This window comes from Streptopelia decaocto (assembly GCF_964273445.1).
Source record: "Streptopelia decaocto genome assembly, chromosome: 6".
NCBI lineage: Eukaryota > Metazoa > Chordata > Aves > Columbiformes > Columbidae > Streptopelia > Streptopelia decaocto.
The window spans coordinates 40,736,438-40,762,208 of NC_138660.1; the positions used below are offsets into that span (position 1 = coordinate 40,736,438).

The 25,771-nt window shown below is 41.2% G+C and overlaps 1 protein-coding gene across 5 annotated transcripts in view; it reads right to left on the reverse strand.

Moving 5' to 3' along the window:
- The window catches only part of MYO1B (myosin IB), a 114,646-nt gene that overhangs the window by 66,650 nt on the left and 22,225 nt on the right, over positions 1-25,771 (reverse strand). For all 5 annotated transcript variants that reach the window (XM_082057317.1, XM_082057320.1, XM_082057316.1 and 2 more), the window contains 2 exons: positions 24,107-24,247; positions 8,857-8,972 (listed from right to left, as the gene is read on the reverse strand). In XM_082057317.1, coding sequence (XP_081913443.1) covers positions 8,857-8,972; positions 24,107-24,247 — 257 coding nt within the window. The remainder of the gene's footprint in view (positions 1-8,856; positions 8,973-24,106; positions 24,248-25,771) is intronic.

A 25,771-nucleotide genomic window follows, 5' to 3' on the forward strand; every position in this document is an offset into this window, starting at 1 on the left:
TCTTATTTCTAGCCCAGATGTACAAACGAAGAGCTGGAAGAACTATTTAAAATGTTGAGAAGAGAGAAAGAACAGTTATGTATCAACAAATTTGGAGAACTGCATTACAAAACTGAATAGTTACTAAAGGTCCTTTATTTAATGAAGTGCCTACTTCATTCACAAAATTCAGTCAGACATAGTGAATGGATTCCCAAGCCTTTTGTGTGAATTACAGGGATCCTACTTCATGTGACAATGTGAATTAATAAAAAAAAAAACCTCCACATTTTATGTCCTAAAAATATCAATGGCATAATATGAACACTAGCCAGAATGTTCCAGTTCCAGGAAAATGAGAGAAGTTGGATCTGGCAAAAAAGTTACCATTAGTTTAGACTACACGAGCATTAACACACATCTCCAACTATTCAATATATATTAAGGGTGGGGTTTTTTCCTTTTTTTTTTCCCTTTTTTATTATCTTTGCTCTAACAATCTAGCCAAACCCCGAACGTTTTTAGGCTTACAAATAAACACAGACTATAACAAATACACTCACATGAAAAAGAAAAAAAAGAGAGATCATCACAGATAACATTTGACTCTCAACCCCAAATACGACTGAAGTCAAATGTGCAAGTACGCTGTGCACAGAGGTTCCAGTAAATATTCAAACCCAGTCCTGAAAACAAAGTCATTTTGTTGAGGCTCTAAGCCAGTAGTTAATTCATGAAGGACGCCCCAAGATTATTTTGCTCCGTGCACCATGACAACAATTCTAGAGTTACAGCAGCATCTGGAACAGATCTCAAGTTAAGTGTCCCTTGCAAACTCACTGTGTTTTAAAGGTCCCAAAGTCTTACAAGTTTCTTCAAAAAGTCCACTTGACAAGTTATTTTTTTCCTTTGGGCGGGGGGGAGGCTGTTGTTTTTTTGGTTGGTTGGGTTTTGTTTGGTTGGGGTTTTCTTATGTTTTTGGGTTTGGTTAGTTGAGGGGGGCTGTTTGGGTTTGGGTTTTTTTTTTTACTTTGGTTTTGGGTTTTTTTTTACTTTGGTTTTGGGTTTTTTTTATTTGTGTGCAGGTTTTTTGTTGTTGTTTGTGGGAGTTTTTTGGTTGGTTGGTTGGCTGTTCTTGAAATTGGCTAGGACCACCAAAGCCAGGTAGGTCCTGCCCAGAGAAGGGACCTCCAGCAGCAGGACTTCAGGAGCCGTGACTGACAGTGCTGCCAAATGAGATGGCCGTGGAGACCAAAATCATCTGTAAGCCAGTGGACTTGGTGCTTTTGAATAATTTTTGCCACCTCAATATACACTGCTGTAGCTACTGAGAGACAGATGCTGGAGGGCGAGACCAGGGGCAGAGTCCACTCCGCTTCCTGGAGTATTTTGGGAGATGCATTTCCCTTGATGCTTTTTATATCCCCTGTAGTCTATATCTGCTCCTCCCTAGCCTAGGAAGTGTTTAAATGGCAAAACAGCACAAAAATCCACCTGGTTCCACACCACTAGACCATCTGATGCCAGGGTGAGCCTGTGCTGCGGCTCCTCAGCTGCGCAGCATCCAACATTTTCCTGTCGAAAATCCCATTTCCCAGACACTTGCAGGAGAATGACAGCACCAGTGCCAAACAGAAAGAATTTAAAGGACCTTTTCGTTTCTTAATTTAGGCAGTGCTACTTAGAGGACTGACAGAAAGGCTCGTTCCAGGGGACTTTGGAATCCAGTCTAAACGTCACTCCAGACCACTTTCAAAACTAAAATAAAGCACACAACTCATCTATACGCTGCTTTTCCAGGCTGTTTATATTTCTTGGGTGTTGGGTGCATTTTTTGAGCCTCCTTACAATGGCATGTCCTGCTATAAATCAGTTCCTGTATTATTATGCCTTGGTACAAAATTTCACGCAATCTAATACCGGCAGCAAACAAGCAACTACTGTTCTTGTCAATAAGACTATATTCACCTCTAAAGCACCGGGGTGAGGTGGCTGCATTATGTGCAATCCAAACCAACTCAAACAGTCCTGCTCAGATTTCTGGAAAATCTTAAATTTATTGTTGCATGCGAGAGAAAGCCTTGCTTTATACCCTAAGCCTTCAAAGCTCACAAAACACTCTTCAGAGAGTCCAACAGGCATTTCCATGTAGCCACATCAGAACTGCCTTCCTCAAAACTCTCTTTTCTCAGAAGGACTTCTGAGGTCTCCTACCAAGTGTAAAATTTGGGGAACCATTCACGATATGGGTGGTGCCAGCAGCCTGCAAGAGAAGAGGCTCTTCTCAGGCACCAGAGTCCTTCTGACTCTTGAAGCAAGTGATGTTTCATCCCTTTTTCATCAATAAACTCAAGGGATTTACATTCATGGATGCATCACATCCAGCACTGCCTCACCTTAGGGGTTAAAAGAGTAATAAGCCTGACCCCTTCCAAAATAAGACTTCAATATTCTCTGTAGGTTTTTTTTTATCCCCTTTCTTCATCATCTCATTCCTAGCATGGATTTAGCAATTACATACTGGCAGTCCTCCCTAATTGCTATTTATGATTTCTGTCAGCCATGGATGTTCCCTCCCTGCCCAGCAGTTAATTTTGCCAACTAACCTCTGAAGAGTTCATCTTCCCTCGACTGTAAATCTCTTCTGAAAGAGGCACTTCACTGAGCCACAAGAAGACAGAGTCTCTGGAGAAGTCAGGAATTATTAGGAGTAGAACAAAAGGTCTGTAAAAAGGGGATAACTGGCAAGGTGAACAAAACCGTAGCATGACATTAAAAAAACAAACAAACAAACAAACAAACAAACACAAAAACCACACACACAACCCCCAAAACTAAAGCAAATGAGAATTAGGAAAGGACAAATTAAAAAGGAAATGTTAAAATAAACATATTGGGGCAATGAAGGACACTGAACTACAGCACAGGATCTCACCCCACCACCCCCTTCCTCGACAAATAAAGCAAGCTACTGTGTGCCTTAAAACTCTGCTACTGATAGGGAAAAGCTTAGTTTTATATCTAGGCAAAACCTATCCTTCACAGCTGAGGCTTTATCACACCATTCAGACAAAACAGAGAAAAAGAGTTACTGTAACCTTCGTGTTTCTAAAGACATGCCATCCTGGAATATGAGCAAAAAAAGCCAGAAATAAAAATATAACTTCTATATTCACTGCTGACATTGGCTAAAACTTGAAAAGGAAACTGCAAATTGTATTTATTGTCAGAGTAATTGCAGATATCTGCAGGATAAATATTTGGTCCAACGATTACTAATATGATCATTGAAATGGGGAACATTGCTCATTCTTAGATTTTAACAACCATCAGGTTGATATATTTGTGCTTGTGTCCTATATAAAGGGAAGCTGTTTTTCAGGAGTTGCATGCACAAGTTTGTCTTCAAATTTGAAAGATTTTAAAGGCAAAACCACTGTCTCTTCAGAAATATTTGACTTAAAATAATAAAAAGTAAATAAAATGTACAACAAAATTGCCTATGTGAAATGCAACAGATGTCTGAAAACAGCCTTCTCCAGATATTTTCCTGCTGTCCCAGTTACCTCAAATACTTCAGTACACAGCTAAAAGAAATGCATGGTGACTCTGAACTCTTATTTACTTGTCATTAGCAATACTGCTGCCATTTTCTGGTTTGTCCCTCAAAATAATCCATGATTCTTGTAAAGTGAGCAGGTGTTTCGGAACACGAAAGGGAGCAAAATGCCACATTCCACCCCACCTCCCATGGACGGAGAGCTGCCAGGAGCCGGTAGTAAAATAGGAAATGTAAGAAAACACCTACTCTGCAATCCCTTACAGCTAACCTGCTCTGGTAGGAAAGCAATACAGCATGATGGTTACAAATAAATGGTACAAAAAGCTATTTATTTCCTATCACCTTTGGTTTAAAGATGCCAGCGGCTGCCTTTGTCACTGGTAGAAGTCAAGGTAATTTAGCAGGACAGACAGCTTGGTCCTCTCTCATGTCTAGCTTAGCCACAAGGTAAGCAAAACAGTAATCACGTCAACTGAAAGAGTAATTACATCAACTGAATGAGCAGAACAGAAGCATAAGGACTGCACAAATCAAGCACTGAACGCTGAAATGTCATAGTCTGCCCTGCCAGGTCAGAGACAAGTTCGATCTTGCCTTGCAGATAAAGACAAAACAGATTAACAAAACATTGGGAAAAAAAATAAATAAAAAGCTTGGTAAATTTCCTATTACAGCTATGCAAGAAGCCACAGACTATGAAATACAAGCATTGCAGGAGATCCAAATAACACTTTATTGCATGGTGCCACAACAACGGTGTATTAAGACAGGAACAAACCATTAAAATAAAATCTCTTTGATCAAATTTTATCAGGTATAACACTATCCAAAAATCATCTGACCAGAAACTCTCTGCCAGAAGTTCAGTTTGGCTGCCCATTCAAAATGTGTCCATGGCTTTACTCCAGTTTCCAAAGATCATATAAAAAAAAGTGATCCTGCCCAAACCCTACAATTAAGTATTAACTAGCGTCACCGCAAGCATCAGTCACCCTGGCAGACGCTCCCAAGGACACGCAGGTGACTGGGTGTTCACTCCCCTCCTCTGTCCGACCAGGGCTAAGAAAACACGTGAAGAGATTTTTCACTCCCATATCTTCCCTTCAATGGCCCTATATGGAAAAAATTATCTAGGTATGGATTTCCTGCATGTCATTATATAATTCTCTCTCTTTTTCCTTCTTTTTTCATGTGCTCACCAAGGCCGCTTTTTTACTGGTACAGTTGGCATTCTCAAGCACATCCTCCCCACACCAAAATCAATCCCATCGAAGCACTTGCACGTACCTCAAGCACAGACAGAAGTTTGTACAAAACTACTGGAAAATAACCAAAATGTGATTTAGATTCCACGTCTCCCAGGAGCTCCCACACACAGCCAGAGCCCTGGGAACACCCCACAGTAGTTGCTTGAGAGCCCCTGTTGGGGTCCAGTGTTGCTTTTATCCCATTTTCTTTCACCCTCCTAAGGTCCACTTTCGATGGTGTTTTTTTCCAACCCATCGGTATTTTGGCCCAGCCTTTCACAAACCTTTCCAGGTTGGGAGTGAGTGGGTAACCTGTCCATTACCTCCCAAGGGATCCACTTTAAAATACCATCTTCCAGAGAGCATAATGTTTCTCCCTTGGGGCCTGGGGATTCCCATGTTTCAGTTTTGTTTTAAAAGGGGGGTGCCACTCTGTTCATCTGATAGCTTTAGAGTCACCTTCAACAGAGGGCACTGGACCATACTTTTGGCCATAATTAACTAACTCCTGGGACACCTCTCCCCAAGTCCAAACTTACTTTTCAGGTGATCTGTGATTGGTGGTCACTATTCCCTCTAAAGCAGCAACAGCCCTTTTGCTCTGGGACATCACCTGTATTTTTCCTTGCAGCTGAATGCCAAAAGCTTTTAGGGAGTCCAGGAGGCCCCATGTGAGGGGCGTCATTCGTTCTGGGTCAACCAGCATCATCACTGGGGATTCTTGTTTAAATTTAAGCTCCTGGTTACACATCATTTGCAGACAAGCTGCCTCCTGTACGTTCTCCACTAATTGGTTGACCATCCCCACAATGACAAGGGGATCCCCCCCTTCCAAAGGGTTGAGGCCTCCAGCCCCATAGGACGCTCTTTGTGTTAGGGACCAGGGCACGCAGTGGTCACCGGTGGTCAGGAACCCTCCTGGCCCCCAGGAGCCCTCGGCTTCCTGTTCACTTAATAATATGTGATCCCCCAAACAATGACACCCTGCAAATGTATTCCACCTCAGACTCTTTTGGTGAATGACTAAAATCCTTTTTTAGTTTGACTAATTCAGTTGCAGAGTGTGGAACCTCCTTGGTGATGATTTGAGAAGATTCATATTCACCATGCTCGTGTTGGTACTCACTTTTGACCAGTGAACGGACAGAGGGAGGAGGCATTTCCATCCTCCATCTTGCCTCATCCACCTCTTTGGAGGGATATATAGGCTCTCTACCAGCAGGCAAAAAGCCACTGCAGCTTGTGCCTATAAATTGGTCTTTAAGAGCTGATTGTAAATTGCTTGCTTGGATTTTTTCTTGTTCTAATTGTCTTTTCAAGTCCTCTGCTTGCCCCTGCAAAGACTGGACGAGGGCTTGCAAAGATTGTATGGTACGGGCTTCGGCACTGTGTTGCTGGTCTCTGGCTTCGACTCGTGCCCAAGATGACACATATAATGGCTTTTCCTCTTCCCGACCAAAGCCCAGCATTTTTGTGCAGGACGCTGATTCGGTCAGTGACATTCCGCAGGTTATGCCTATTATCTTGTGCCCAATTTATGCCCAATGCTGATGGCTGTGCTTTTTATTTGTTTAAATAATCAAAGAGCACATCCCTGCCTACAGGGAGGGTGCTGCCTTCACACATGCTTAATTTTGAAAACTCTCTCTTCACAAAGGCTTTGAGCATTATGTTTTAGAAGAGTAAATTTGGCAGAGACCAAAGCCTCTTGTTTGAATTTTCCTAGCTAGCACTAGCAACAAAATTAAACTGATTATTTGCACAAAGGAGATGCTGAAATAAGAAACACACTATATATAAATTTATTTCTAGACACACTTTGTAGGTCATATGCATTAGTGTCCTTATAAACAGTCAAGGGTTTGCTTTGCTCAGGATTACGCAATAGGAAGCAACCCCCTTTTCCCAAAGCACACTCAAATGGTACAGTGGGCTTACCCACAATCAGTTCCTCCGCAGAGGCTGTGACTCAATGGAGATTTACACATCAAAGAAAAATAAGTATGAACATCTCCACAAATCAACATGGTGGTTTTTTTACCCCCGTGTCAGAAGCAATGCCACTAATTGCAGTTTGCCTCACAACATCTCTTCATTAAAGTTCCCGAGCAGCTAAAAAAATAAAATTTAAAAAACCCCAAACCTTGATTGCAAGGTGTATCTCCCTGCCCAGATACGTCTGAACCCTGTGTTTAACAGCAGCCTCCCAACAACGGTCAAGCCTAGAATTAGCTGCAAGCTCCAAGGCTGGATGATGCCAGCTCTGACCCAAACCCAGTTTTGCCTTGTATTTTAGACACCTACAGTACTTCAAAAGCATCTTCTAAAGATGGTGAGAAGTTCACCAATTTTAGCAGAGACAAAAGTGACTCTTGATTCTGCAGTTCTCATAAGCATCTACAGACAGGTGGGAAGGGAAGCAAGGTCACCACAAATAAGATCATTTTGTATTTCTACAGTTTGAAAACACTGTATCCGTAGAAGAAACTATAACAGAGATTATTTCATAGTCTGTATTTTTAAAGATATTTTGTCTACTTAGCAGGTGTCAGACAACAAAATTTGTATGCAGAAACAATACCAAATAAAGAAAATTTGTGGAGAGATCATATCTATCCAAGACAAACTAGTCTTACACTTTTCAAGACTTGGCACTCTATCCAAACTTGCCAGGAATATCTATTACCATCACGAGATCTCATAACATAAATTAAAATTCAACACTTTCTCAAACTACTGGTCTTAAAGTGAATTTCTAGTGTTTCGACACCAGAAGTTCTTGCTCTGAGATGCAGCCTGACTACACAATGATTGTCTTTAGTGATCGGTAATGTTTATGAAACATTTTTCTGCCAAGTTAAGACTCTCATAATACATACCAGACTGACTGTTAAGCATTTCAGTCCTGGAAAACCACCTTGTACTTGATTCAACTTGATTCAGCATGCAGCCAAGTACGTAGTACTGACTTCCATAACGCAAAACAAATTGTAACTCTCGGATTTTGCTTTTAAAAATCCTCCATCATATGACAACAGTAAGTTTTACGCAGCTGCACGAAGTTAGCAGAGCAGAGAGTTCTTTTAGCAACTTTGTTAATTTAGAAAGCAGCTGTGCTTGCTAAACAAAACTGTGCAGAAAGAAAACCTGGACATAGCCAGAGTTCAGACCCAAGAGGGCCAAGAACAACCAGAAGCTTATTCGACCTGATTAATCGGCTGTCTGCATTTCAGCCAATGCATCTGCAAAAGTTACTGATGAAGAGTGAAGGCGAAAAAATGAATCACAACAAAATAACTTCCGGAACTGTTTCCAAATATTATTTTCTTTTAACCTAAAAGTTTAAATAAATAAATAGATATGCCACTAAAATTTAGACTTGAAATTTACATCATATGCAAATAATACTTTGCAATATTATATGTCTGTGTATATGCTACATATTTTAGCCTTACAATTTGCATTATTTATGGCACTCTGACTGCCCTCCTAGAATGGGCTCATTGCCACCCAGCACAGAGGAGAGGAGACCAAGCTTCTTTTTCCCTACAGATACCATTCAGATACATCCAATGTATTTTTGCATTCATCATGAGGGTTTTTTTCATTTTTGGCATTGTGCAAAGAGAAATTAAGAGCTTCCTATGTAACACTACATGACTCAGACATTTTGAACAGCTAGAGGCTTTCACAAGGCAATCTGGACTCTGAAAGAAACACATTTCCGCTAAAACAGACTACTTACTTCACAATGCAGCAATAAAGGCTACTGCTAACAATTACAGGAAAATGTTCTGAAATGCACATATCAGGATCTAAATACATGAAATAACAACTCGACTTCTCTTTAAAATAAAAATTCTCTTTAAAATAAAAATAAAAATTCTCTTTAAAATAAAAATAAAAATTTTCTTTAAAATAAAAATTTTCTTTAAAATAAAAATTCATTTTGGGGAGTAGCGGTGTGATTTGTTTGCTTTAACCAGCACAGACTTTTTAATGACAGAGACAGCTGGCACCATCTGTTTTGGGACAGGATGAAAACTAAAACTTCTCCAGTGCACTTACATGTGAGGACTGAGTTCATAAAAGTTTCGGTTTCTGTATTCTTCCACTTTCTCTGGAGTATAAATGGGTAGAGGTCTGTAGGGGTTTAGTGATATCACCACACTGCCAATGTATGTCTGTCAAAGAAAAACAAAAAAATCATTGCAGATATTTCTTTTTAACAGACTTTTGCTTCTTATATATTATTCTCCCATTTAATACCTATGCAAAAACAAACAAAAAGTCTAATTGTAGCAATGAACAGATAAGTACCCAGACTCTGAAACATCTTTTAGCTTTCTCAACAATCACTGCTGGGTACCAAGTAGCAATTTCTGTCTGACCAAAAGCCTCTTACGAACCTTTTTTTAAAAGAAAGCCCAATCATACAACATTTCTGTGACATTTCATTCAGTTGGGGAAGGGAAAGGGACAAGGACACACATCATGAAGAATCGACTCCATCTGTGTGGCAAACGTCACATGAGCTTTGCTGCAGCCCTTGGGCACTCACACAAAACCACGTGAAGGCAAAGCTGGAGCTGCAGGAGCTTCGTGCCACCTCTACAGAGCCTCGGGCGCTGAAGATAATTTTAATTCCAGGTTCTACACATACTCATCATTACCCCTGGAAAGAGGGAGTAATGTATTGTTTTACTCCATTAGCTCCCGTTCACTCCCGAGCTGAATGAAGACCGATACCATACACCATGATTAATTATCACGTTGGCACACAACACAATTAATCCACCTTCGTTAAGCCCCACAGCTCTCTGTGCCTCCCTCCAGCTGCCAGGGCTGCGTTCAAAACACACCCCAGCGGCAAAAAATGCCAAAACCCCATTCCACCCTACCTGCAAGATACTCATCAAAGCCTAATTAATCCCCAAGTGTTTGGTATCTCTTTCCACAACTGTGAAATAAATAAATAACACCTGGTGAAACACCATTTTCCAATAAGCAAGCACTTCCTGGGAGGTGTAAAGGCAGTACACAAAAGCCGCAGGTTCCTATATTATTTGGATTACATTTGATAATAACTACAGAGAAGGGGGGGGGGGGAACAAAACCCACAATGGTTTTTAACATAGATCTATGGTTTTAAGCAGCTTCTTTGCAGTGATACCTTAGCACCTCGCAATCACTATTTGGCTTTCTCCACAGCTTTTCTCACAGGGCAGCACTGTAAAACGCATTTTTAACTGGGAACAGAGGCACCAGGAGCCCAAGTTTCCCTCCAAGAAGAGCACTGAATTACCTCCACAGCTTCTGCCACTAATTAAAAATATTAATTGCTGCAACCCTTCCTATCTAACTTTCATGTCTAAAGCAATTTTCTGCTAAATGCTAACAAATTTGGTCTTAAGCAGAAAGCTAGGAGAGCACCACTTCCCATTTCCATAGCACACACACACACAGGTAAGCCATGAACTCGCATGGCATCTTCTGTCCCATTTAGAACTGAGTTGAACTAAACTGCAGTGATAAAACAAGTAGCATGAGACTTCCAGAGCCCCTCACAGTTCATCCTTGTAGCATTTACCACCCATCCGATGAAACAGGAACAGCCACAGCTGACAATTCATCATACAGTAACTGCTGCGATGAAATGTGACACTTGACTAATTGGCCTCAAGACTCACCATTTCTAAACAACACATACTCTCTCCTCTCCTCCAGAACTGCCCAGAAACCTTCTGCAAAACATTTCCCCTCCCCCCATATATCCAAAATAATTAAGATTTTTGCTTCTTATAAACACACGCCACAGTGTGTGTGCTTATAAATATTTTCTTCAAATAATAATAATTGAAAAATCATTCTAGTTTTGTGGTCATCCTCCCCCAAAGGAGGAAAGTGTTTTCCATCTATGTCTAATCTCTTTGGCTGAACAAGAAGAAAATGCAAAAATTGCCTTTCTACAGTGTTTACTTTGCTCTCTCAATGCATGCGGCTTTGGCAATTTGCAAACCTACAGATTCTTGGCAAGAATAAAAGATACCAAAGAGTAGGAAGCTTTCTAGTCTTCTACAAGTGCACGGATACCTCAGTTAGGACTCTTTCCTAATGAAGCATTAATATGTTAACTCGTTTCCTCCTACATCTTAAGAATTTGTGAATTCAGGCTGTTGTGAAATCAGTGCTGGAAAGCATCAGCACAAGAGAGATGAGGGTCAGATCTTGAAGATTTTATGTTGAAACAGGAATTCTTTGGAACTCAAAGGCTTGCCCTTTTCAGCTATTCTGTTTATCATAACAGCATAGAATTGCTAAATTCCTTGAAGTATCCTAAAATGCAAGGCAAAGACAAGTGAAAGTGAAAACCTTGATCTTTAATTTTGAACACAAGCATTCAAATGAGATTTATTTAGAACCATCTCCCTGTAGCTAAGTATTGCTTAGATGATGTATTCTGGGAATTCAAGTCAGCTGTTTATTGTCAAACATGAACAAATACAGACCGTTTCCTAAAATACCAATATTTCAAAAGGTCAAATGACTATATAGAAACAAAGACATACTCATGTCCACTTTAAACACTAAGCCAAGGCATGCCAAGAAATCACTGGTTTTGCTGCAAAGCTGCTTATAAGAACTAAGATATTTCCTCTTCTAAAAATGCCAGTATCTCAACACCGATGCCTAATAGCTACTTGCTACTGGTGGTCTGTGAGATTCCACATAACGGGGATAAACAAATCCAGAAAATAGCTTTCCCACATAACATCTGCCTTCCCACCAGAACTCTATTATAAACAAACAAAATAAATGGCTTAAATCCTTGAGCATGCAAGAAGCACAGAAACATTCCAGTGCTGAAAGCAGAATGCCAAAGAGTAGTGGGAGATTCTACTGTGGCACCCCAGGGACTAGAGAGACCCTTCATTTTCCCCGTTTTAGGGAAAAAAAATGAAACCCCAGAGGAACAGCCTCATGAAGATGAACACACGGGAGGCAGTCAGGAGATCCGATTTCTTTCTCGGCTTTGACAAGGATTTGTTACACGAGTTTGGACAAGATCTGCTGTCTCCTTGAGTTTCGCTAACTAGAGACTCTTGATAATGCTCCTTTCTCCAAATTTCCACTTTACTGCAATAGATCACAAAGGTAAATTCTGCCTCTGTGGCATGTTTGTCCAGAACCCAAACCAAAAGGACTCTAAACTCATTGTTTATTGGCGCATCTGTCACGTACCATGGCAACACTGCAATGAGCTAGCATTTCACCTGTGGAAAACAGTATTCAAATTTCTATCACGTTAAATGACACCACATTCTGCATGCTCCACCAAAACAATGCAGATGACTCGTTGTTGTCCAGTAAAGGGTTTAAGACTCTGAGCAGAAAGAAAATTCTAAATACCAATTCAATTGGAAAAGCTCCAAGTACTGGTAAGAGATGTAACATCCAAGAGACCTTGATGCCTCATTTTCTCCCCCTAGGGCTGAAAGCCAATGTAACTGCTTGGGGCAAGACATTACTGCTACTGTGAGGGCTTCTGTGTCTTTCTAACCTTAAGACTGCCTTAAGAAGAGGCCCAAAATACCAAGACGACACAAGGCTCCCATTGCTCAGGAGAAGCCTAGAGGCGGCCAAGGGCTGAGGAAAAGCTATTGCTAGAAACTGGCAAACTGCCCGAAAGGCCTGGGGACCTTTTCAGCCGAAAGGCTGCAAACCTTACAGAGAGCACAGCAAAAGGTCCCCAGACACCTCTACACCCAGGAGGCACAGGCACTATGGTGAAAGCATCCTCTGCAAAACAACCTTCTGTCGAGTCTAAAATTATTAAGGCTCTACAAAGATTGGCTGCAAGCATACATCGCTTTCAGCAGCTCTTTTGTAAACAAACTCTCGGCTTCGTGTAACAGCCCAGAAAAATTGCTGCTGCACACACATCAGTCCAGCAGTAAAATGCCCAACTGCAAGTGTGCTAAATGGCCAGGGCTCAGTAAGGGTCCTCTATTGACTTATTCTTTAAATGGTGGCACACAGAAATAGGAAACAAAGAAATTCTAGTAAAATAAGATTGCTAGTGTGGATGCTGTTTCTTCCACTTATTCAGACCACTGTTAATACTCCAGATGTGCATATAGCACATTTCTTTAGTATAGATCATGCTTTAATGCATTGGGTTCCTATGACTTGGAAGAGTTTAAGATCACACCACTATAACGATTGAAACGAGAGACACTGACGTAAGATCAAAGAGAAGCATGACTAGATTTTATTGGAAAAATCCAGAAACAAGGATCGTCCAGCAGCACTTTTTTCTTCAGGGGTGGGGGGTGGGGGGGCGGGTGTGCAGCTCTTTGGTTTTGTGGGGATTTTTGTGTTGTTTTCGTTTCTATGTGACATATGCAAAATTGTATTTCTAATACAATACTCACTTTCATTTGTATTTGCCTGAACCACTGCGGTTCTGGATCTTGCCAGCTCTTAAGCACATGTGCCCCTGCATGCTCAGAACAGCCGAGGCCAAGGAGACAGCAGATGCAGAGGAAGCCTGTACTTACACGTTTTGTTTTTTGAACTGTCTTAAACTCAAAGAGAACCTTGCAAATTTAACACTGCCATGTTCCTCCACAATGAAGTTTCTTATTTTAACAAACATGAGCAACGAGATCAGCGCCTTACTAAAATATTGCCTATTATTTGAACAAGCGTGCTATATGCTTAAATTTGCTTTTCATTGTGGCTGGCCACAATAAAATAGCTAAATGCACCTTGAATAAAATAGCTAAATGCACCCTCCTTCTGGTCCATTGTGTTTTTTCAGGTTGAAAACACTTGCAAAGTTGCAAGACGCTCTGTTTGAAAAGAATAAGGAAAAGAGCTACATCAAGACCAAAACCAAACCCACCTTGGATTGTGATTATTTGTGGGCCCTTGATTTACCTTATTATTGTGTGTAGCAATGTAGGTGTTTGTGTTGTTTGGCGGGAAGGGATAGGCTGGGCACTTGAAAAACACAAAACAAACAAACTAGGATTTCATCCTGGGGTTTGTGGGTGCTGTTTCATGACAGCACGTACAAAATAAATTCTACCTGTGATCCAAGCCATGCAGCTGCACTTTGCATGGAGCCAATGCTGGGCTCCAGAGAGCTGGGAGCATGAGCAGAACCTCCGGGTACCACCTGCAAGCAACGATGCTGGCACAACACAACCCCAAACCCCAAAGAGTGATGATCAAGTGGGAAGAATGGGAACTAACAAAGTTTCCTCAAACAGGACCTTCCACGTGGATACTCCTATACCCAGTAAGGGTTGGACTTGTACAGCATCCCATGGCACTGATCTTTGATGAGCTTTGGCTCCTCTCATTAGTATTGCCCAGCAAACACAGCATCTCTACAAAGTTCCTGATGAGCTCTAAAGAGGTTGGAACAATCTGTGAGTTGCTGCAGATAAGAAAGCCTGTTTCTACCCCTTGCCCTCGTTGGAAGGGAAACTGCTGCTAAAAATTTACTTTTCCAAAAGCTAGTCTGCAGTGAACTGAAAATACAAACCAGTCCCTCACACATAGTCTTTCTCTCCTTGATACCGTTTTTCCCTGTAGTTTGGATGGAGGTCTTTCTAATTATGTTTGTATGAGGGAAGACATATAATACTGGATTTCTGAACAAACATAGCCTATTCCCCAGGATGATTAAAATTCTCTTGCTCAAGACCATCATCCCAAACACAGCGTTTGAGCCCCAGAAATGTAGTGGACAAAGTCTGTATGTTGTAACAGAAAACAAACAATTCTGGTAAGCTATTCTATGTGCTTAATGCAGTTACTGATCACGATAGGCAGCCTTGTAAAACCTGGATGGAACAGGAAAGACTGGAAAGGAAAACACATGGAAGGGCAGTGGATGAGTTCCTGGAATTGGGAAGGGGGAAATAAAAATAAATAAAAGGAATCAGGATCAAGCCCTTAATCGTAGCACAACCACAATCTAAACCAAGATCTGAGCCCCAAAAATCTCTCTGATGCTCAGCAAATATTGCTGCTAACCTCGCGATCATTATGACAGACTCTAATGTTGTTATTAACAAAGCAGATTAATCATCTCGGCCATCCGCCTCTCTGACTACACTGGGGTGTTTTTATACAAACAAACAGAATTCCTACACAGGACGCAATTATAGACAAAACCTGTAAAGTAAGCGATGAGGAACTCAACCCAAAACAGACACTAAAAATTTTAAAGACAGCATTTAAATACCCTGGAATGTCAGTGCTTGCTCACTTTTCAGAAGATAAAGACTTGTTTTCGTAAGCAAACAGTAGCTGGAGGCTGGACAGTGTCTGCGCCAAGAAACCATTGGTGAAAACATTAGCAAGAGCGCTCAGTCCACAATGTTTCATTATTTCTGTATGAATAAAACGTGGTGAGAGGATGGCTCCTGCCACTCTGCAGCCAAGGCTAACCTATGTTCCTCACAGTGAAAAACAGGTTTTTACAGTATTTGGATGCTTTTGACTCTATTTCTGTTATTTGGCAACCTTTTGTTAATCTTCCTTTTGGTGTTTTATTTCATATAACGTGCACTGAAACCACTAGAAAATGCCCAAAATGTCATTATCACCTTAGGGAAGAAATATATAGCACTTTGGGGCAAAGTCAGCACTGCAACAGTCCCCGGAGCCCAATGGGAGGCATTTCCTACATCACCTTCTCTCTTTGCTCAAAGCCTCACTTCAGGCAAAAAAGAAAGAGTGCGTAGGGAAGGAGGAGACCCCTACACACAGCTCACAATACACACATAATTTTCTGTGATCCTTATTAATGTTTTCTTACTCCTTTTATGCAGATATTGCATACAGGCCTACAACCAACTGCCTCAAAAAAAGCCGTACAAAAAGGAAAAGACAGAAAGCACTGCCTTGAGATAAGTAACTCTCCTCCCACAAAACACTTGAATGTAAAAAGCAAACTGCCTGCTGGCTGCAAAAATCTTCACCCCTGACTCTGGGCAAGATACAAAGTTTGTTTTACCAGAGAGAACTGATGCGAAGGACCACAGGACCAACAGGATTTCTATCTAGATAACAAGCAAAACAAGATTTACAGGGAGGCAGAATGATGCTACTTAGATGACAAGCTATCACGGGAAAAGATGTGCCTTGGGCTCACACAAGCCCTTCTTCATATCTGCCAGAGAAGCTGAAGGCTCCAAGGTCCCAGCCTGCGGCAGCTGCAACAATATTATTACTACAACTCAGTCGCTTCCCTCAAAGAGGGAAACTGTTGAGGCACTGCTGGGAAAAATCACTCAAACCAACACAGGCATCTCCCAAGGGAGGAAGAGGAGGAGATCAGAGGGAACTCATGTCCCCTGGGGTCCCACCATGGGCGGACGGGTGGCTGCTCGGCTCTGGCTCTCAAACCATCCTGCTCTTCAGAAAGGGCTCGGCCACCGCAACCTGCCGCTCCAACAGCTCCACAAGGAAAGCCCAGGCTGGACTGGCTGGATAAACGCCAGCAAACACTGCTGGCATCAGAAGGTAATGAAACTGAGGATAAAACTGAACTTCACCAATCACTCGATACTATTACAACAAAGATTTTTCCAGCAAGCTGCATTTACATTTCCCAATACCAAAAAAAATAGGTTCAGATTGGATATTAGGAAAACTTTCTTCCCAGAAAGGGTTGTCAGGCATTGGAACAGGCTGCCAGGGCAGTGGTGGAGTCACCATCTCTGGAGGTGTTTAAAAGTTATACAGACAAGGTTCCTAAGGACATGGTTTAGTGCCGCAGTTAGGTTATGGTTGGACTCTATGATCTTGATGGCCTTTTCCAACCTAAATGATTCTATAAAAATTCTGTTCTTCAGAACAGCAACAGAATGACGTGGAGGGATGGTCGCACAAGGCCAATACAGACCATGACAATAGGTCTCGTTCACATAATTCTGTCCTCTACCCTCTCCTTCCAAACATAGCACCTGGAATACCAGGTACAAGCGTGGCAGGAACAAAGCCACTATGCTTCACGGCAATTCAGTAAACACCTAAATACTGTAAGGTAGCTGAAAAACGGGTGAATCAATATACAGGCAGACATAGCTGAGTAAGGTCAAGTTTTAGGCTACCCCTAAAATATTAAAACAATAGAGACGCAGAGGAAGCAGCTCTGTCTGTGAAATGAGCGCACCACAACAGCCACAAGGATGTTACCTCAGACAGCTAACAGCAAGTTATTACACTGGAATGCCAAATATTTCATGTTTCAGTGATAAAACAACATGTGTTCAGTACCATAAGGCTGCTCCTGCCCAAAGCAGCCCACAAACTCCACGCGCAGAAAATACAAATTAAACGCTGACATCAGAAAGATTCTGTTTTGTTGTAAAGAACAAAAAGCAAAGAAGCATTTTTGTTGTGAGGAACAAAACACTGACCTCTGCAAATTTGGAAAGACTTCAAGAAACAACATAACTGCAGGGAAAAATGTGCAGGGCAGCAGAATAAAGCTGAATCTTGCTTCTAAAGGCCTCCACAGCACCACTCCCCTCCAGACTCCTCACAAAACAACAAGCTCAGCCCCAAAATAATTTTCAGACTGATATATATATATACACTACAATTTAGTCTGAATCTCTACCATTTGTGAGTCACTGTAAGCGCACATATAGACAGATGCCCCCCATCCCATTTGCCAGCATCCGAAAATACAAAGGAAAAATAATTGCTGAGTTGGATGGGCTGAGCAAGTTTCAGCCAAGTTAAAGAAAATCAAAATTAAAAGTTCAGGGAGAGAGTTCAACAGAATGAGTCAAAATTCATCAGTGACATACAACCCGAATTTTATAAATGCGTTTGAAGTTTTCCATGCGGTCTCTGGGTCACACATTTCAACCGCACAAACTGCTCCCTGGAACCTTCAAATAATCAACATTGTATTTTTTTTTTCTGCTTGCTAACTACATTGCCCATGAGCCACATTTTACTTTATAAAGTTGAAGAAAACCTCTCACAGGCTTTTGTTACTGATATTTACACAAAACAACTTTTGCGAAAAAGCAATGCAAATTCTGTCAATGAAAAGTTTAAGCGTTGCAAAAAAAAAAAAGAATATAATAAACAATTACAGCTTTTTAATGAGGTTTTTCTTGGTCAGACATACCCCAGACATTTCCAGACATGACTTAACTCCAAGATTCCCATTTCCAATTAACACATACATGTTAGCCCTTCCACCCAAAGCCACTCAGCACAAGATTACTGCAGAATCTGATGGACTTCAGTAGAATATTTGACCAAACTCCAGCTCCACCAGCCTTCACACTTATTTTTATGGCACGGCCTCCAGTTTTGCACTCTGGTATGCAACCTAACACCCAAGTCCATTAAACTTTCCCTCAAATACACATAAAATTGAACAACAGGTAATCAAGCTGTAGCCTGTTCTCTGATTCTTAGGAGTGTTCTTATTGCCCTGTTTGTGCCACAGTGTGAAATTCATATAGTCTTCTTAAAGGGCTCAAAGTGACCATGCCCAGGATGGTCCAAGAGAACCGTCAGGGGATCCACATCTGAATGGTCTTGGCAAGGAGAGCTCTTATCATAGGATCACAGAATGTCCTGAGTGCTCAAGCAGAAGAGGAGAGTTTACAGGTCATGGAAGCAGGGGCTGGCCACTTGGGAGGAATATAAGGCTGCTGTTAGAGGATGTAGGAAGGCAGCTAGGATAGCCAAGGCCTCCTTAGAATTACAGCTGGCGAGAGGGGTCAAGGACAGCAAAAAGAACTTTTTCAAATACATAGCAGATAAAACTAATACCAGAGGCAATGTAGGCCCACTAATGAATGGGGCGGGTGCCCTGGTGGCAGAAGATACAGAGAAGGCAGAATTACTGAATGCCTTCTCTGTCTCTGTCTACTCTGCCGGAGGCTGTCCTGGGGAGCCCTGTACCCCTGAGACCCCGGATGAAGCCAGGTCAATGGAGGAGTTTGCTTTAGTCGATGAGGACTGGGTTAGGGAGCAATTAAATAGTCTGGACATCCATAAATCCATGGGTCCAGATGGGATGCATCCGCGGGTGCTGAAGGAGCTGGCTGAAGTCATTGCTGGACCGCTCTCCATCATCTTTGCCAAGTCTTGGGAAACGGGAGAGGTGCCCGAGAATTGGAGGAAAGCAAATGTCACTCCAGCCTTCAAAAAGGGCAAGAAGGAGGACCCGGGTAATTATAGACCGGTCAGCCTCACCTCTGTCCCTGGGAAAGTAACGGAACAGATTGTCCTTGGTGCCATCTCAGGCATATCAAGGATAAGAGGGTTATTAGGGGCAGTCAGCATGGCTTTACCAAGGGTAGGTCATGCTTTACCAACCTCATAGCCTTTTATGAGAATGTAACAAGGTGGATGGATGATGGCAGAGCGGTGGATGTGGTCTACCTTGACTTCAGTAAAGCCTTTGACACAGTCTCCCACAGCATCCTCACAGCTAAGTTGAGGAGGTGTGGTCTAGACAATAGAGTAGTGAGGTGGGTTGCAAACTGGCTTAGGGAGAGAAGCCAGAGAGTGGTAGTCAATGGTGCGGAGTCTAGTTGGAGGCCAGTATCTAGTGGAGTGCCCCAGGGGTCAGTGCTGGGGCCAATATTATTCAATATATTCATTAACGATTTGGACGAGGGAATTGAGTGTACTATCAGCAAGTTTGCTGATGACACTAAGCTGGGAGGAGTGGCTGACACGCCGGAGGGCTGTGCTGCCATCCAGCGGGACCTGGACAGGCTGGAGAGTTGGGCGGGGAATAACCCAATGAAATTTAACAAGGGCAAGTGTAGAGTCCTGCATCTGGGCAGGAACAACCCCAGGTTCCAGTATAGGTTGGGAGATTACATATTAGAGAGCAGTGTAGGGGAAAGGGACCTGGGAGTCCTGGTGGACAACAGGATGACCATGAGCCAGCACTGTGCCCTTGTGGCCAGGAAGGCCAATGGCATCCTGGGGTGTATTAGAAGGGGGGTGGTTAGTAGATCGAGAGAGGTCCTCCTCCCCCTCTACTCCGCCCTGGTGAGACCACATCTGGAATATTGTGTCCAGTTCTGGGCCCCTCAGTTCAAGAAGGACAGGAAACTGCTGGAGAGAGTCCAGCGTAGGGCAATGAAGATGATTAAGGGAGTGGAGCACCTCCCTTATGAAGAAAGGCTGAGGGAGCTGGGTCTCTTTAGTTTGGAGAAGAGGAGACTGAGGGGTGACCTTATTAATGTTTATAAATATATAAAGGGTGAGTGCCATGAGGATGGAGCCAGGCTCTTCTCAGTGGCAAACAATGATAGGACAAGGGGTAATGGGATCAAGCTGGAACACAAGAGGTTCCACTTAAATTTGAGAAGAAACTTCTTCTCAGTGAGGGTGACAGAGCACTGGAACAGGCTGCCCAGGGAGGTTGTGGAGTCTCCTTCTCTGGAGACGTTCAAAACCCGCCTGGACATGTTCCTGTGCGACCTCACCTAGGCGTTCCTGCTCCAGCAGGGGGATTGGACTGGATGATCTTTTGAGGTCCCTTCCAATCCCAAACATACTGTGATACTGTGAGTTGGAAAGGACCCACAAGAGTTATCGAGTCCAACTCCTCTTCCTGCATAGGACCACGCCAAAATTCGCACCCTGTCTCTTACAGACCAGATCTGGAATTTCGAAGGGATACATGGAGCTGCCACTAGGATCTCCAATATCAAACATTCAGCGTCAAACGTTAACTACTGGCAAAAAGACTACAAAAGACAAAAATTGTGTTCTCTTCTAGTAGAATGAGCCCATTTATCTGGTCACCTTTGGCTATGGGGACAGATGTGGCACCATGCACCGACGGCTTGACCTGACTTTCACGCTTACCTATCAAGACTGGCTCACACCATTATGCAACATCTGGCCAACTTCACAGCATTTTCAAAGCTATTCATGTTACAGGTCTCACAACAAACCCTTTTGAAGGCTGCAACTGTAACTGTTTTAAAATGAACATACATAGCACAGACACAGCTGTCGGTCTACGGAAAACTGCTTAGAAGCTGATTCTGAGTAAGCCCTGGTTTACTGCTGTAGAAGCATTTCAATCCCTTCATATAGCTTCAGTTCTACTTAGTTTAGTTTTTTGTTAAACTTGGACACCACTTTTAGTAATGCCCACAATGAAGCACTGACATGAGGGGTGACCTTAACCCCACAACTGAGCCACAAAACAACAAATCCATTCCTGCCGCCTGTGAAAGGATCCCGAGAGCTCAACTTGTTAGAGCTGAAGAAATCCCGAGTCTTTGTTAAGCACCAACAGCAGTTCTTTAATAGCCCAAATTTGGCTTCCCCAGGAGAGCATGCAAACTACAGATTTTACGTGGTAAAATACACATTACTTCCAGATGTAACAAAGGCTTCATTGTGCCCATTGGAGTCTAAAAACAGAAATGCAAAGTGTAGTTTTCATGAGTGAGGTTTGGGGAGAAGAGACTGGGTGGCAAGAAGAAGGGAGCGAAGCATTTTCACTTGAAAATTAATGTGTGGTTGTTACCATAAGCATGGTTCCAACTGTTACTGTTTGAAAAGTTTTCTAAAATACATGACAGTGGCATGAAATTTGCGGGGCAGCAGAACTCAACCGAGTAAGCAGATAATATTCCTCAAACTAACTCGTATACTTGGTAGCAGCACGTGGCACAGGCAGAAACATCTATTCTTTCCACCATGGATGTAGTGAATGTTTTGATACTTGCAAAGATCTGCAACATTTTGCCTTCATAGTGTATATTCACAAACAGTACTTGTAAGGCCTTAAAAAATAAAATAAATAAAATAAAATAAAATAAAATAAATAAAATAAAATAAAATAAAATAAAATAAAATAAAATAAAATAAAATAAAATAAAATAAAATAAAATAAAATAAATAAAATAAAATAAAATACATGATCAAACAAACCTGGAGATAAAAAGGGTAATTGATAGTACAACAAACTACAAAGGAATGATTCAGGGAAAAAAATACCAAAACACACACACACACACACACACACACCAAAAACACAACAACAAAAATATCTTTTGGTTTTGGCAGCAGTTCACACTTCTCAACAGAGCATGTTTAAGTATGAGGGTTTCCCACCTGCAAGGCAAAGGATCCTACAATGCTAGAGAAAAGCGACACCTTGTATTACCTGCCAAAGCACATAATACTGTTAATTACCTTGCACATCAGTGCCAGGCCCAGACGAATCAGAAACAGGGAAATACATGTTTCTCTGTCACCATCTCAAAGAACCATGTGTTTGAACACGCTTGTCAGCTAGTGTGTAATAGCAGATAAAAATAAAACAGATTGCCCATTTGCCATTCAAACTGATTCCTTTCAAGCAAAAGCTCTCCAGTCTAAATGAAGTAGAAACACGTAATTAAATACTTTGCAATCCATAGTAGTTTACGGGAAAAAAAAAATCCTGACAAATCCACTCCCATATGACTTTTGGCAATCCTTCTTAAGGAACTCATAGTCCAGGGTACCCTCACAGAGCAGGTTTCTATCCTTAATGCTTTAAATAAAACTTTCAAATATGACGAAATACTAGGCAAGGCAATACCATCTTCTTCAGTCTCTAGGCAAGCAGTTCCCTCTTCTTCTCCTTCATATTTTTATGAGCTAAAATCTAATGAGATGATTCGGTATCACCTGCTTTTACTGTAGGTATTAGGAATACTGAGTTAACCCCAAAACTGATGTGAAACAGGTTAATTATACAAGCCGCTGACTCAAAAAAAAAAAATATCTCGGAATCCCCCCATGGCAGCTGTTGGGAATGAGGGACTTGCCAGAGCTGGATGAAGAGCAGCAAAGAGGAGCCTGATATCTACCTCCTTGTATCAACGTCCAAGGGTTATCAAGAGGGAGCATTCTATATCTTCACAAAACAAGGAAAATTTAAGACACAATTTTTTGGCAATGTAACTCTCAAAGGTATCAGGAAGATTTTTCTTTTGAGCATTGTGGAAGAAGTCTTTCTACAAATATATATCATTTTGGTTTCTTCTCCAACAAGGTTTTAATGGATACAGAGAATCCTCATCTTACTTTAATTTTCTGGTTAATTTAAATTGTCAGTCCAGACTTCAGAAGCAAGCAGGTAAAGGTGATCTAATAGCAGATAACTCCAACACTGTATTGCCAAGCTAATGCCTACAGAAAAGGGAACAGGCATGCTTGAGTAGGAAAATGACTCCAGGAAAAAGATGCAGCAGGCAAGGAATAGCAGAGGTATAAAAGCAACAGACTATAACTAAAGGACAGAAGAAGCAAATAAAAATAACACAGATCCTCCCATATGGGAGGATGGGAAGGAAAAAGTATAACGAAACCATGAAGGTTCAAATGCTTAGCAAGAAGGAAAAATATAGTCACACTAAAAATTAAAAGCTGGAGGGGAGCCAAGTTATAATTAAGTACAGAACACATTATTTGATTTGTAATAAGCTGCAGACACAATTACTTGCAGATCGTAGCTATGCTTTGGCTTCAATATTTCAGCTTTGCTCTTAAAAGACACATATCTTTCACCAGCAGCCTTGGAAAGTCCCTACAAGTCACGAAGTTCACACAGCCCCAGCAGTACAACAGATACAATACTCTGCACATCTTAACAAAAAAGGACTAAAGAGGGATGAAGTAGGAAATGAAAAGCTTCACTGTAATCTCAATCTGCCTCCTCATTCCCATCCTGTTTCAAATATCAGTTCACAACACCTCTCCTATCGATCCTCATTCAGAAATGAATATGCTTGAATATTTTGATCACTTCCACATATATCCAAGCTCATTGTTTCTAGTTTAAAATCCAACCATTCTAATAAATGTAACTTTTTTTGCAAATCAAAGACAGCAGGCAACATTGAAGCTAGCACAAGCATATCAAAAGCATAAACTTTCTACATACACCTGCTCTAATGTCCTGGAAGTGCCTTCCCTGGGAGTGAATTCTTTATACCTGCAACATCCTCTGACAATACAAGCATCAAAGTTACTGTCATCATCAGTTCTGGAACTGTTTTTTATGAAAATCAGAAGCCCACCACATTGTGCAATGACAAAAAAAGTAAGAACATTCTAGATGGAAAAGATCAAATGCAAACAGTGCAGTACAGGCAAGACCACAGCACAAGTAAGGTTTTAAATATCCCTAATACAATTCATGCATTCAATCTATGTGCATACTTATAAACAAACATATATTTTGAGAATGACAACACAGGTCCTCATAGAAAGTGATTTGTTAATATATACTCACATATACTTCATCGTGATCAAAGCGCTTTTTCAGGTTATTGATGAACGAATCTTCATCAAGCGGCTCTAAAAGAACCATATCTCCCACCCCTATCATGTTGTCTAAAAGTGATGTCTTCACCTCCATTTTTGCCATTTTGTCCTGCAAAGAAAGGAGGAAAAAAAAACAAAACAAAACAAAACAGAAAAGTTAGCTCAAAATTATTCTAATTATTCACAGGCATTATCCAGTAACACTATTTAAAGAATACAAGTTAAAAACCCATCAAATAGCATTAAAATATTTTTCCAAATAATACTATCAAATTCATTCTATCTACCCAGGTAGTCCAGACAATTTAAAAAAAATAATTTCTAACAGTCAATAATGCCTTCTGGTCCACTACACATTAAATTTGAAACTGCAGGAACCAGAAATGAAGATCCCAGTGGGCACCACATCCAGATTTTTTGGATGACTTTAACACCAGGTTCAAGTGTACACAAACCCAAGTTTCAGCAAAAGCTTCACCGTCAAATCAAATTAGGGTTTAAATTTGTCAGTTGCCTAATCTGAATTCCTTTCTCACCCTTACTTGCATTTCCCCAAACACATCAACAATTAAATGGAAACAAATTAAATGAACCCATGCAAAGACAAAACCCACACTATTTTATCTTAATTCATAAACTCCGTATTCTGCAGCACATATATTCCAGTACAGAACTGCTCTTGGTTACATGCGGCTACCAAATTACTTCATTTCCTAACCAAACCTATTTGTTCATTATTTTATTGCTTAAGAGAGCATTTTCTTTGGGCAGCAACAATCCAGCTGACAAGTGGAGACTCTGTACATATACAGATATCTAGATATATATGGCATGGCAAAAGGCAGAAGCTGGGCTTAAACCGGGGACCAGGTTCAAACAAAGAAACCAACTCTGATAAACGAAGTAATTCAGACAAAGAAGTCAAGTTCAGGCCAAAACTCAGCACCTGTTTCATCGTCCAAGCCTTTTATCCTTCCTAATCCAACCTACTACCTTACACGATCATCATTAACTTCCCATAGTACCCTGTTTCCCCTACCCCAAAAACAAGCCCTAGCATGATTTTTCAGGATTTTTGAGGATGTTCAAAATATAAGCCCTACTTCAAAAATAAGCCCTAGTTACAGTTCATCAAAAAAAGTCAATTTAAATAATGTCCAGGCAGTTATACATGTAAAAAAAGTAAGCATCTTTGGGAGCAAAAATTAATACTGACCCTGTCTTATTTTTGGGGAAACAGGGTAACTACTCATCAAGTAACTCATTTAAAACAAGCAAAGTCTTTTACCTCTTGCTTCTATCCACAGCCACTGCATTACTACATGTTATCTAATATTTTTTTTCTTAGCAGTGAGTGACATTTGAGGGATATCAGATCAAGACTTAAGTCACGTTTGATGTTTTTCCAAATTCAGCGAAGAGAAGCGCGGCTCCGCAGGCAGCTAACGCAAGGGATACAACAAGATCCCCAAAACCCAAACCAAGCCTGGGAATGACTAAAAATTCACATGAAAACGCAAAAACAGTGCTGAACTATGATAACCAACCAAAGCTGAGTCAACTCTGCTAAACAAACAACAGAGCATTTATTTTAAACAAAAACACTGGACAAATATTTTTGTAAAGAAAGATA